The sequence below is a fragment of the Parambassis ranga genome, chromosome 2 (assembly GCF_900634625.1).
Source record: "Parambassis ranga chromosome 2, fParRan2.1, whole genome shotgun sequence".
Lineage (NCBI taxonomy): Eukaryota > Metazoa > Chordata > Actinopteri > Ambassidae > Parambassis > Parambassis ranga.
Window position 1 is genome coordinate 4,289,385 of NC_041023.1, and position 13,745 is coordinate 4,303,129.

At 45.9% G+C, this 13,745-nt stretch overlaps 1 protein-coding gene across 14 annotated transcripts in view; it reads left to right on the forward strand.

Moving 5' to 3' along the window:
* Window positions 1-13,745, forward strand: part of pleca (plectin a) — a 66,611-nt gene that overhangs the window by 37,160 nt on the left and 15,706 nt on the right. For 6 of the 14 annotated variants that reach the window (XM_028421863.1, XM_028421905.1, XM_028421913.1 and 3 more), the window contains exons 3-25: window positions 1,086-1,100; window positions 2,178-2,267; window positions 3,998-4,075; window positions 4,549-4,641; window positions 6,547-6,713; window positions 8,577-8,692; window positions 8,780-8,886; window positions 8,975-9,094; window positions 9,172-9,267; window positions 9,340-9,467; window positions 9,974-10,067; window positions 10,151-10,305; window positions 10,725-11,067; window positions 11,379-11,456; window positions 11,533-11,694; window positions 11,777-11,881; window positions 11,961-12,056; window positions 12,134-12,259; window positions 12,339-12,491; window positions 12,778-12,932; window positions 13,025-13,151; window positions 13,252-13,435; window positions 13,561-13,581. In XM_028421863.1, coding sequence (XP_028277664.1) covers window positions 1,086-1,100; window positions 2,178-2,267; window positions 3,998-4,075; window positions 4,549-4,641; window positions 6,547-6,713; window positions 8,577-8,692; window positions 8,780-8,886; window positions 8,975-9,094; window positions 9,172-9,267; window positions 9,340-9,467; window positions 9,974-10,067; window positions 10,151-10,305; window positions 10,725-11,067; window positions 11,379-11,456; window positions 11,533-11,694; window positions 11,777-11,881; window positions 11,961-12,056; window positions 12,134-12,259; window positions 12,339-12,491; window positions 12,778-12,932; window positions 13,025-13,151; window positions 13,252-13,435; window positions 13,561-13,581 — 2,809 coding nt within the window. The remainder of the gene's footprint in view (window positions 1-1,085; window positions 1,101-2,177; window positions 2,268-3,997; window positions 4,076-4,548; window positions 4,642-6,546; window positions 6,714-8,576; window positions 8,693-8,779; window positions 8,887-8,974; window positions 9,095-9,171; window positions 9,268-9,339; window positions 9,468-9,973; window positions 10,068-10,150; window positions 10,306-10,724; window positions 11,068-11,378; window positions 11,457-11,532; window positions 11,695-11,776; window positions 11,882-11,960; window positions 12,057-12,133; window positions 12,260-12,338; window positions 12,492-12,777; window positions 12,933-13,024; window positions 13,152-13,251; window positions 13,436-13,560; window positions 13,582-13,745) is intronic. The other 8 variants (XM_028421889.1, XM_028421923.1, XM_028421932.1 and 5 more) reach the window with 2 other exon arrangements.

Here is a 13,745-nt window from a genome sequence, read left to right on the forward strand (position 1 = left end):
CCGTGGGGGCCCGCTCAGGTTTAACAGGTGGCATCCAGACTGTCAGGGCTCCTTCTCAGGGGTCTGCGGGGGAACAGGGAGTTACAAGACTCGCTAATACAAGTTCAAATGTTTCATATCAGGTGGATGTCCATTCACAAACAGTGAACAAGGTTAACTGTTAGAAACATGGACAGTGTGACATCTTCCCAAGTTTGAGGCCCAAATATCTGGATCACCCCCTAGTGGCTGGCTGCAGTATAGGCCATAAACTCCGCCAAACAGACCCAACTAAACACTAGAAGTACTCCTCAAATATAATGTCTGGTTTGTTAGTTTTTATTACTCTGGTTCTTTACTGTGCATGCTCTGGTTCCAACATGGCGGCAGACCCATGTTGGTCTGTCTGTTTCCTCTCATAGACTTTTATTTCCAAACATGTTAAGCACGTGTTCTCTGCATCTGCTACCAGCTTCTTTTGGTTGCCGCGGTAACGAGTCATGCCCATCCTGACCAAAGAAGGGCGCACACCTCCGTACACACCGGTCGTTTCCATCAGGTTTAGCGAGGCCGAGTTGCACCAGTGATATTCTCGGCTTTCAAAACACCAGCTGTGTGTCCGAGAGGCTCGTTCAGGTCGATGAATCCTTGTTTTCACACGGGAACCCAAGTGTGTTAAAGCGTGAGGAATGTCTGCCGCCGTCCATGTGCGCGCCGCCACACGGGGCTCAGCCTGAGATGACTCACGCAGGCTTTGTCGTCATTCTTTGCTTATCTGTCGGGAAATCCCTCAGATTTGGTTCCAAAGGACTCGAGACGGTCAGCGATCCGGCTGCCCTCCAGGAGATTTGGACCCGTGCTCACAACAAAGTCATGGGATTAAAGGAAAGAAGCCAGGAACATTCAGATGTCTGAACACACACCACACAGTGTGGGACAGACACAGTCAAATGCAATGGTTAAAAACATGTCTTTGTCTCATTTCCATCGAATCAAACAGCATCTTGTGTCCTTGCCATCTGTCCCACTGTTTCCTCACATGTCTCTTCTCACATCACTGTTTCTTCTTTCCACCCCTCACCCTGTCCTCCATCCTGTCCCATCAGCACTGGAAGGCTGAGGTAGGTGCTGTCTGTGAGCAGAGTGCTGAGTGGACACTGCATGTCTGTGTTACCATGGTTACCTCTGACCTGTCCTTCCTCCTTATTAACACATAACTTTTGCTCTGTGGTGAAAATAGCTTGACAACAGTGATAGTGTTTTAGTTTGTTTTAAACAGAACAAGATGTTTAGATCTGGTTCTGAATGCATGAAACTCGTACAGACACATAGACGATGTTAGCTGAGGACAGCAGTGTTACCATGACGATGTAAGAGAGCTGTGAGTCCTACAGAGAGGTGTCTCTGTGCTACAGCTGTGTTTGGTGTTGTGTTCCTAATGTTACTCCACTCCAGCTCTCACTTATTTAAACTGTACTTCCTGTAACGTCTTACCTCCCGTGAGACGTCTCGTGTCATGTTGGACGTGTTTATCTCTCCAGTCATTGTTAATAATAATCTGAAAAACAAAGGTCCTGCTGCGAGCTTCATTTTGAACATTTGTCACACAAAAATAAGTAAAAACACAGGATTTAAAATATTTCTTTTTTTAAGATATGGAGTTTGGAGTCTCAAAAGAAAATAGCTCCTGGATTTCCAACAAATTACCACAAATATGACACATTCTGGGTGTTCAGATGATAAAATTAAGGTCAGTTATTACAAATAATAAAAAAAGAACCAAGAATACTGATCTGGTCAAGTTTTTTTGACCTTGTTGATTTATCATACATTATGCGAACATCAGATTATTTTGAATTAATTGAGCACATTAGTAGAGGTGTTTCCCTGGGATGCAGATGTTAGTTTGGTTCACATGTGGACAGATTGTGGCGTCTGCACACTTAATAAGGTCTGACTGCTTTTTTTCTTCTTGTTAACCAAAAAAATCAGAAAATAATAAACCCACAGAAGTCTATAAAAATAAAAGCTCATACAAAGAAATCGCTCCTTTAAAATGATTGGTGATGCTCTGTAGTTGTGTATTTATTATGTCCTTCCTTTGATTCATTGTGAAGTATTGTTACTGTAATAGCACGCTGGTCAATAAGCTGATCCCTGATCAATAACACCATGCCTCTGCCCCCCCCCCCCCTCAGGCCCAGCGGCACGTCACCGACCTGTACGAGGACCTCAGAGATGGACACAACCTGATCTCCCTGCTGGAGGTCCTCTCTGGAGAGACACTGGTGAGCGTTCATTGACCTTTGACCTCAGACATCAGGACATGTGCTTCACCTCCTCATCCCCGCTCTCCTGTCCTCCTGACTTTATTTGCGGTCACATGTCTTCTCATTGTTACTGAGCGTGTCAGAGACTCCTCTGCTGGGTCTCCTCTCGTGCATGTCTGATTCTTCAGAGACTTTCTGACATGTCGTACATGCTGCGGCTTTGCGCGCTCTCTTAACATCGTTAGCATCTTTTGGGGCACACACCTTCTGGTGATGTAAACCTTAAAACACTAAACTCATTCTTTGCTTCCATCTTGTAACCTCTCTGCACTGACTTGTTTGACCCCTGTTTTTTTCCTGTTTGCTGACCTCTGCCCTGACCTTCCTCCCCCCCCTCCCTCCCCTCCCCCCTCCTCCTCCTCCTCCTCTGCCTTCCTCTCTTGCGATGCTCTTGCTGTGGTAGCCGAGGGAACGTGACGTTGTGAGGAACGTGCGGTTGGTGAGTGGCGCCTGGACTGTGGCTGGCCGCCTCCTCGGGGCGTGGCATGTGTCACCACCCCAGGTGGCTGCTGGGTCGTGCATGATGACAGTCACACCTCCCCCCACCCCCGTATATACATATATATTGTTCCTGTTTGTGTCAACATCGTCCTGCTTCATTTGACCAGAGAGCAAGTCAGGAGCCACGACAGGAGAAAAGAAGCTTTATTCAGACTAATGTTAAGATTTTTATGGTCAAAGTGAAGTTTATTAGCTTTCAAATTTAAAATTTCAACAGGCAGAGAAACCAATACACATTTTCCTTTAAAGGGCCATACCGTAAATCTGACAAAGCTTAAACAACAGATTCAGAATGACATGCACACAGAGTACATGCAGCTTTTACATGAGTAAAAATCTGAAAAAACTGGAAACCACAACAATCCTTCTGGCCAGGCTTCAAGCTTTGTGTTTGTGTCTGAACAACAATCGGTTTGGACCAATCACTGTTGCTAAAGAAACGGTAGATGCCTCCATCCCTCCCTGACCTTTTCCAAACAGTCATATAAAAGGAAAATAATATCTGAATATGCTGGTTAACACCTGTCATCAAACACTTTCTGTGGATTTAAATGATTAAATGGTGAAAGGTAAATTCTTCGGCATGGTCCTTTACTGTTTATGAATAGGCTTGTTTAGGCTCAGGCAGCAGCTGAGCTGTCGCTGGGTTCCCTGGATTAAAAGCAGAGGCCAAAGTTTCATCACTAATTCTGCAACAAAGCTTGAGACTGGCTGAAGCACCGGTGCATGTCATGGCCGTCACTCCTGGGGTAACTTCATACGTGCAGCTTTAGGTTTTCAGGGTTAGATGCTTGACTGGACTGCGCTGCAGCATCAGGTGTCAGTCATCATCAGCAGGCTGAGCTTCAGGGAGCAGGTGATTCTAGGTCGTGACTGATGATTGGGAGAAGAACTGAGAATGTTTGATCATTCATCATCATGCTTTCGCCTGCAGACATCTTGGCTGAATCTCTTGAGGGTCATGTAGGGGGTCAAGACCTGCTCAGGGTCCACCCAGAACCACGCAGAATTTGAACCGCACTTCAAATTTGCTGTCTTTTTTAAGTTTTGTCTTTAAATACATGGAGATACACACCGTAGAATAGATCTTTGTGGCACACCTGTTTTTGTGTCATGGGGCTTGTTGTCATTCAGACCTTTGTGTGTTTCCCGCCTCTTCATGTTGGCTGTCCTCTCGTCTCTTACAGCCGCGGGAGAAAGGCCGGATGCGCTTCCACAAGCTGCAGAATGTACAGATCGCTCTGGACTTCCTCAAACACAGACAGGTCGGTAAAGAACAACAAAGTAGGAATTAGAAGAAAGAAAACCTTGTTAATAGAGACATTCGGGGCTACTAGCTCAACTGAAGCTAACGTTAGCTACTGTTGTTAGCTAAAGGCTGCATTGTTAGGCATCATGCTAGCTGGTGAATTAATATGACAAACTAGCGAACAATGATGTCCAATCAAGTACTATTTTAATAGATAAATATTTTATTAATTCTCTACATGGGGCTCAAGCACGGAACAGGTACTGTACGCGCAAGCTAAGCTTAGCTAGCTACTCATAACTTTGCTGTTGGACATTGGTTACCTAAGTATCTTACAAATGGTAAGCTAGCCCCTCACAAGCTAACGTTAGCTTCTGTTAGAAAGTGGTTAGTGCACACTAATGACTTTTAATTCTTACATATAGAAACTTTCAATGTTCAGGTTGTGTTTCAATGTGTAAATTAACCAACAAACTTCCTTCTAATCAGGTGAAACTGGTCAACATCAGGAATGATGACATTGCAGATGGAAACCCAAAGCTGACCCTGGGCCTGATATGGACAATCATCCTTCACTTCCAGGTAATACATAGATATTTCAGTGTTTAAATAGCATTTACATGTATTGAACCCCATATTTTTGGGGCTTCATGTGTTGTTTACCTTTATTCAAACTGCACGTTGGCGCGTTCCATCATTACATTATAATCAGGCTGCTTCCGTGTCGGTTTCTGTTGTTGACACAGCAGTTACAGCACAGAGGAATCCAACAGCCAATCATTTCCAAATGGGTCTTATTGGACATTTGGCAGCACTTATACAGCCGGTGCCCGAGAGTCCTTGAGTGCACGAAGACTAAACACTTCATTCATTTTTAAAGAGGAGCGATGGCATGCCAGTTTCAAAGTACTGTTCACTCTCATGTGGTCCTGCAGGGGTTCCACTCATTTCATAACATAAACAGTATAAAATTCACCACCGGCGGCAGGAAAGCGTTAGTCAGCGGGCAGATGTGTCCGGATGTTCTTTCAGCAGAGGGTTTAGTGGGGTTTTTTTTGGGAACGGGAGTGGGAGGACACGCAGATTCTTTGATGCTATAATGATAGTTATATTGGGATGTGGGATCGGGTGCTCAGTGTGACTCAGTGATTCCCAGGAGGAGGCTGCATCTGCTCTGCTCTCAGTTTGTAATGAAATATAATGCACTTAGTCATCTGGCAGCCATTTTTAATAAATAAACAGTCATCTCTTTGTTAGCACAAACAATGGGTAACCTGCTCTGTGCTCCCCTGCTGCAGATTTTAATGCACAGGTGATTGTGTGAGTTTTTATAAACTAACGGTCCTGGGCGGAGGTCCTGTTTCCACTCGGGTCTGAGTCACTCTGTGCCCACGTCCAGCGCCGGGGTTTCCCTTCTCAAGGAAAAAATAGCAGAAGGAAGAAATGCCTTCTTTTTTTCCCCTCCTCCACCCTTTCCTGTCAAAAACATGCAAGTGAAATGATTGGTTCTGCTGTGACTCATCATCACACACAGAGCAGCTAGAAACAGCACATGGTGGCATTAAATCTGTGACAGATACATCAGCAACTAAAGTACGGTTAGTTTATCATAAAGTACTGACACACACACACACACACACGGTAAACACTCTGATAGAAGCTGCTCATCTGATCGGAGCAGGTAGATTTCCCTCAGATTGTTTCCTGTGATTGTGGCAGCCTGTTATGATGCGTGCACCAAGCAGAACAAAACAAACAGCTCTGTACAAAGTACCATCTGTATATCTAATCACAGGTAGCTGCTTACTGATGCATTCATGCAAAGTGTAGCCATAAAAGATCCAGTGTATTAACACAGTCCTGATACTTTGCAGCTCATCATGAGTTTCTTTGGGACGTCACGTCGCAGGTTTGTGCCTGTGGAGGTTCTGCCGTCATTTACAGCTCCCGGAGTATTTACTGAGTGTTGTTTGGAGCTTACAGTCAGACTTTATAAGATCAGTGACTCATTTGCACTCCAAAAATCACAAAGCAAAACAGTGAGTTTAATGGAAATCATGTGAAAGTGGTTGTTTGTGAGTCATCGCAAGTCTGGAAGGAATCAGCAGCGGAACATTTTCTCAGGCTGAAGACGCACAAGTCAAATGAAAAGGTCCTGCTAATTGTTGCTTTATATTCACAAGAGAAAAGAATCAAAACTAGATAATTAAATTAAACAGCTAGACAAGTGCTGTTTATTTCTATAATTATTTGGGTGAGGGAAGCCACGCCCCCTCCTGGACAATTCTGTCTGCTGTGGTTGGCCAGCGCCAGTGATCGTAATGAGCTGAAGAGACGTAAAACCTCACAGAATTAATCACGCCATCATCAACAGTGTTTAGTGTGCTGGAAGTGAAAATTAGAAAAATCATTAAAGAATTTATTTCTCAGAAATGGTGATGTGCAAAAAAAAACCCAATTCTAACTCTTAGTCTGCATTTCCTGTAGATCTCCGACATTCAGGTGAACGGCCAGTCGGACGACATGACGGCCAAAGAGAAGCTGCTGCTGTGGTCTCAGAGGATGGTGGAGGGATACCAGGGCCTGCGCTGCGACAATTTCACCACCAGCTGGAGAGACGGCAAACTCTTCAACGCCATCATACACAAGCACAGGTGAGACGAAGGTTCAGGTGGACGTTAATGTTTGAAAAATGTCTTTAAAGCATTTTCAGGGCTAAAAAAACCTGCCTGGACTTGGGATCCCGTAACACCGCAGGACATTAATTTTCTGGTCTTCTCTGTGACCTGCAGGCTTCATGTTGTTTTATTTATTGCAGTAGGTTCAGAGATGGTTCATACTGGAGACGCTCAGGAGCTCACTGGACCTGTCAGGACAGAGTGTGGAACAGCTGTAAATCAAAAGACGGAGCTGCTAGTTCCATTCAATTACATCCAGTTCATTCAGATTCACTTAAACCTAACCTTCACCGTGTGTGTGTAATCTTATTTGATTTCAAATCCTGCACTCTTACTCACACTTTCAGTTCCGTTTTTAATCACATCATGACTCTGCAGTGATCTCAGAGCTGCTCGCCTCAGTGTGTTTTCATTGAGTATCATTCTGAGCCACATCTTTTCTGCTGTAATAACTCTTTCTTTTGTACGTGCCTTGAACTGCTGTCCTCCTCAGAGAGGACACTGGTGTCTAACAACCACCTCTCGAACCCTGAGGAGGCGACTTCTGTACTCAAAACATGTATTTTGGGTGGAGTGCCCTGAGGCATCGTGCAGCATGATATTAAAAAGCCGAACTTGAGCTGGCATTCTGTCTGAGGAGGACGTCTTTCTTGATGTGGGTGTATCTCACTCATTTGAGAGAAAAGGTTGCCCTGGAGGTACAGTATTCTCACTGGAGGCTTGGCAGGTTGCAGCGAAACACTGCTGCTCTCACTGCTGCACCAGAGATTCTTTCTTGGTGCAGGAAGAAGAGGAGCAGAGGAGATGATGTTAAAACCAGCAGCATTTTTACCAACTTTGTAGACTAAGAATCCTGGAAGTGCCACGATGTACAAGCTGAAGAGAAGGTTTAGCTCAAAGAGGCGCCTGGACAGCACCTCCAGCAGCACCGCGGGCTCCGTCAGCGACCTGGAGGACCGGGTGATCATGCTGTGTGAGGATGTCCCCAACGAGGACTCCTTCGACTCAGGCCTTAGTTCCCGCAGCCTCGGGGCCCGCTCCAGCCGCGGGCCCCGCTCCAGCCGCGGGTCCCAGAGCGAGGAGCCCGAGTCGGAGTCGGAGCCTCACCTCATCCACCTGAGCAGAGACAGGCTGTCTTACAGGCAGGCCTGCTACGCCCAGAAAGAACCACGGCGGGATTACTACGTACAGAGAGTGGTGCAAGTGTATGAAAGTTTAAAACATGGTGGTTTGGAAAAGCTGTTCTGTCCTTATGTAACGTTTCTCTTTGATATTTCTGTGCATGAGATGCATTTGGATCCTAAAAGTGCTCTGAGCTTGTTGCTGCATGTTATTAGGCCACACTTATCTTATTGGCAGTGAGTGCACTCAGAGGCGAAGGGTCTGTCTAGTTTGCATATAAATCGATTGAGGGAATTTTAATCTTCTCTGGCAGTCAGTCTTGTCTTGGCTTGTCCGACGTGTTCTCGGGAATGGCGTTCTGCTCGCCATCAGACTGCCTCCAGCCACACAGAACAACCAGAAACCTGTGTGTAGACCTGCAGCCACAGTTTCATTTTAAAAAAAATCATATGAACATGTTACATTTAAGGTTCTACATCTGTTTTCTGTGGTGACATTCCCACCTAGCATCATGTTAGCAAAGTGCAAGAGGAGAGCAGCGATAGCCATGGAGACAAAGTAGGATATACGTCCAAGCAGTCTAAAAAAAGACCCCAATCCACAGCAAGAATTAACATTACGTCTTTTTCTTCTTTAAAAAAGCCATGACTGCTCCCCGACCTTGCTGCCAGTGATGACATTTTAACAACATATTTCTACTCTGATTTCTGCCTGCAGGCCCACTCTGATTGACATGAGTCAGGTGTACCGGCAGTCCAACCAAGAGAATCTGGAGCAGGCCTTCAGCATGGCGGAGAGAGAGCTGGGCGTCACCAGGCTGCTGGACCCAGAAGGTGAGAGGAAGGAGATGCCCTCCTTCAATAATGTTACACACAGGAAAAAAACATCCATTTGTTTATGCTTTCATTTCACCTCCACAGATGTGGACGTGCCCCACCCGGATGAGAAGTCCCTCATCACATATGTCTCCTCTCTGTATGACGCCATGCCGCGGGTGCCAGACATCCAGGATGGTGTCAAAGCCAACGTGAGTCCACTTTATCTTCACTCCACATGACTTTAATCACAGTGGAGGATCATTTTAATAACTGCCTGTGTGTGTGTGTGTGTGTCAGGAGCTGGAGCTGCGCTGGCAGGAGTATTACGAGCTGGTCACCATGCTGCTGCAGTGGATCCGTCACCACATCCTCGTCTTCGAGGAGAGGAAGTTCCCAACCAGCTACGAGGAGATCGAGGTTAGTGGACCTGGGTCCAAACAAAAAAAAGAAAAGATTAAAGATGGAGGCCTGATTATGTGTTTGTGTATCTGCAGGTTCTTTGGCGTCAGTTTCTGAAGTTTAAGGAAACAGAGCTTCCTGCGAAGGAAGCAGACAAGAACCGCTCCAAACACATCTTCAAATCCTTTGAGGTGAGTTGTGCTGACGAGATGTTGTTAAAATGATAACAGACGATTAACTGTGGAGCGTTTCTTATCGTGCAGGGTGCAGTCCAGGCTGGTCAGGTCAAAGTGCCGCCGGGTTACCATCCCTTTGATGTGGAGAAGGAATGGGGCCGCCTGCACGTCGCCATTCTGGAGAGAGAGCGGCTCCTCAGGATTGAATTTGAGAGGTAACCGAGCCAAGCCGTCATCATGCGCTGCCAACACAAACATCAGATTTATTTTATGTGAAAAAAAAAAAACAAACACAAACCGTTTCACTTCGATGATGACTCATCTCCTGATGACAAAGTCCAGAAAATGGAACTGAGCCGGCTTTTGTGGGATCTGCGATGGGAAGTAAAATCATATTACAGGCAAGCACATGACGGCTGTGCCATCGCCATGGCAGCAGTCTCAGCATAATATGGTCATTTGATAGTTGCTCATAAACTAATTTCTTAATCACAAGCTGAGCCGGGCGTGGCTTTGATTCTGGCTCTTCAGAGAGTTTCACCAGCACAGAGCGAGCTTTAGCACATCATGGCATTCATGCATCAAGGATATGATTTAAAGTGTTTGTTGCGAGAGAAGGCCGAGTGAGTTTGTCTTCATTCTGCACTTGAAAATGCAAAAAAAATGTTTCTTGTAGTCTGGAAGTGTTTTTTGACCTTTGCCCTCCCTCCTCCTGCTGCAGGCTGGAGCGGCTTCAGAGGATCGTCAGTAAGGTCCAGATGGAGTCGGGGGTGTGCGAGGAGCAGCTCAACCAGGTGGAGACTCTGCTGCAGACGGTGAGACCTCCACCTGTTCCTGATGGTTCGATCTTTGATCGTCCTGCAGCCGCACTCACAGCCACGTCCTCTGTGTGTTTCAGGATGTGAGGATGATGAGTTCAGGGAAACCTGCTCAGCACGCTGCAGACGTGGAGGCAGATCTGGAGAAGGCAGAAGGAATGATCCGCTTCCTCTTCAACGACGTTCAGCTGCTCAAAGATGGACGCCACCTACAGGCTGAACAGATGTACCGCAGGTGAAACGGAATTAATGAGAAACAAACTAATAAGCATAAATCTATAAATCATAAGTCTATGTGTATAAAGTCTTAGTTATAACTCATAAATACATTTTTTTAAATATATTCTGTAAATTTAGAAAACATTTCTGACATTCCATTTTCTAATTTTAATTTGTGATTTTTTTTTTACACTTTTTTGTAAAGTTGTAATTTCTTTATTGTAAATTTATGGGTTTTTCATCAGATATTTCTTATAAATGTTCAACTTTAGAAGCTTAGACATTTTTTTCATTAAGATTTGTACATTGTTTGGCATAAATTGATGTTTTCTTTGCATATTTATAATTTAATTTAAAGAAAAGTATTATCTAGGGTTACTATTTCTCAGGGCACAAAGAACGTTTCTGAGTTTTTTTCATTGTTTTCTTGTCTAGAGTGTATCGTCTCCATGAGCGGCTCGTGAACCTCCGCAGCGAGTACAACCTGCGCCTCAAGTCGGGCGTGACCGCCACACAGATCCCCATGACTCAGATCCAAACCGCTCAGGTTCAGGTCCTGCAGCAGGCGCCTATGAGGGTGAGGCCCGAGCTGGACGAAGTTACGATGCGCTACATCCAGGATCTGCTGGGCTGGGTGGAGGAGAACCAGAGGCGTGTGGACGAAGGGGAGTGGGGCTCCGACTTGCCCGCTGTGGAGTCCCAGCTGGGCAGCCACCGAGGCCTGCACCAGTCTGTGGAGGAGTTCCGCTCCAAGATAGAGAGGGCGAAGGCCGACGAGGTAATGAAAGACTCTCAAAGCAGACTTTATCTCAGCAGGAGAATTGGGTTGTTGGCAGTAGCATGTTTTCCTCGTGCCAGACGTCTGAGTCACCGCCTCGTTTCAGATTTGTTCAGTACGAATGAGTAAAGTGAATCAAAACTGTTTTAAATCTAATCATCACACAAGTAGCTAAATCATGTCAATGACTTTAAACAGTTTGTTTTTCCTTCTCAGTTTTTTTTCCTCTTTATGTCTGTCTGTGTTGCTGTGCTGCTCAAATAAAGCAGTGTGTTTCTGGCCTGTTTCTGATGTGTCTCCTGGTCTTACAGAGTCAGATTTCTCCTGTCAGTAAAGCTGCGTACCGCGAGTATCTGGGAAAACTGGAGCTGCAGTACGGAAAGCTCCTGGTGAGTAAAAAAGAAAAAGAAGCTTTATTGTAACTGTTGCATCAGTGATCTTGATGTGCCACCGGTGACCCCGCAGAATGCCTCCAAGGCCCGTCTGCGCTACCTGGACCAGCTTCATGCCTTTGTCACTGCGGCAACCAAAGAGCTGATGTGGCTAAACGAGAAGGAAGAAGAGGAGGTGAACTACGACTGGAGCGAACGCAACACCAACATGGCCGCCAAGAAGGACAACTACTCTGTAAGAGTGACGGTGTGATGTCGTCGTAAGGTTTTCAGTCTCTGAGCTCTGCAGTGATGATGGTTCTGAATGTTTGGAACAGGGTTTGATGAGGGAGTTGGAGCTGAGGGAGAAGAAGGTGAACACCGTCCAGACCACGGGAGACAAACTGCTGAGGGACGGGCACCCAGCCAGGAAGACACTGGAGGTGGGATTTTATTTCACTGTGCAGAAATCTAAACATAAAAGTCTGTTTTCTCCTCATTGATGAGTCTTTCTCTTCTCAGTCCTTCACTGCGGCCCTGCAGACTCAGTGGAGCTGGATCCTCCAGCTGTGCTGCTGCATCGAAACCCACCTGAAAGAAAACACTGCCTACTTCCAGGTATGTTTACTGACCTGAAACACTGAGGTCGGTTCATGCGCCTCTTCATCACCGCTACAACCTTCCTCTCTGTGCAGTTTTTCGCTGACGTGAAGGAGGCAGAGGAGAAGATAAAAAAGATGCACGACGTGATGAAGAGGAAGTACACCTGCGACCGCTCCATCACCGTCACACGGCTGGAGGATCTCCTGCAGGACGCAGCCGTGGGTTTATTCACACCTTAAGCCTTTGTCCTTGTTTCCTCTGAATCCGAGTCTGAGGTAGTGTGTGTGTTCTCCACAGGATGAGAAAGAGCAGCTGACCGAGTTTAAAACTCACCTGGAAGGCCTGAAGCGCAGAGCCAAGACCGTGGTCCAGCTGAAACCACGGAACCCTGCAATGCCCATAAAAGGAAAACAGCCCGTCCAGGCTGTTTGTGACTTCAAACAGATGGAGGTGAGCAAGAGGCATCAGCTTCTGGGCGACTTTTGTTGTTTTTTCTTTCATATTTTTCATCAATTTTGTAAATTTGACTTTAGAATCTGAGATATCTGAGATTAGCATTTAATTCATACATTTTATTTTTATTCATGATTTTTTTTTGTAGATTTAACAGCGAATTTTCTGTGTCAGAACTTGTGCTCATCCTTGTAAATTTGTGATTTTTTTGTCTCATAAATCTACAGTTTAATTTCACAGAATATAATTAGTGAGATTTTGTTTGTTGTTTTTGTTTTTGCAGATCACAGTGCACAGAGGAGACGAGTGCGCTCTGTTGAACAACTCGCAGCCCTACAAATGGAGGGTGCTGAACGATCAGGGCAACGAGGCGACCGTACCGTCTATCTGCTTCCTGGTTCCACCCACCAATAAGGACGCTGTGAACGGCGTTGCTGGGTAAGACTCTAAATATCAAGTCAGATTCTCATACACACACACTCACACACACACACAGACAGGTGTCTGACCTCCATCTTAACCCTCCACAGACTTGATGGAAACCTCCAGAGGCTGCAGACCATGTGGCAGACGCTGTTTGTGGACATGAAGAGTCTGCTGTCCTGGCAATACCTGATGAGAGACATCCACATCATCAACAGCTGGAACATCACCATGGTAACAACATTTTGTTGGATTCTTTTTTTGTGGAAGTCGGCAGCTATGTGAGTCGGCCCCCTCAGACGTACTGCTTGATCCTAATCTCCACCTTCTTCAGTTTAAGACGCTGCGGGTGGAGGAGTACCGGCTGGCGCTGAGAAACCTGGAGCAGCACTACCAGGACTTTCTGAGAGACAGTCAGGACTCCCAGATGTTTGGAGCAGAGGACCGCATGCAGGTGGAGTCCAACTACAACCGATCCAACCAGCACTACAACACCATGGTCACCTCTGCAGAGCAAGGTATCAGCAGTTAAACTCTTTATTGTATCACCACGACACACGGCCTGAGACATTTAGCACACTGTCACCAGATCATTTCTCAGACATTCATGAGTGCGTCAGCTGACTGTTGGTTCATGTTACAGACTTTGTGCCATCCCGGGCAGGTAAGAGGTTTGAGTTAAAGTGGAGCTTTGAACTGGCTGAACAGGCCTGTGTGTGTCTCTGTGTGTCTGTGTGTGTGTCTCTGTGTGTCTGTGTGTGTGTGTGTGTGCGCCCTGAAGGCTGCTGTCATGTTTCATTTTATGCTTTAACTCAATCATGCACATTT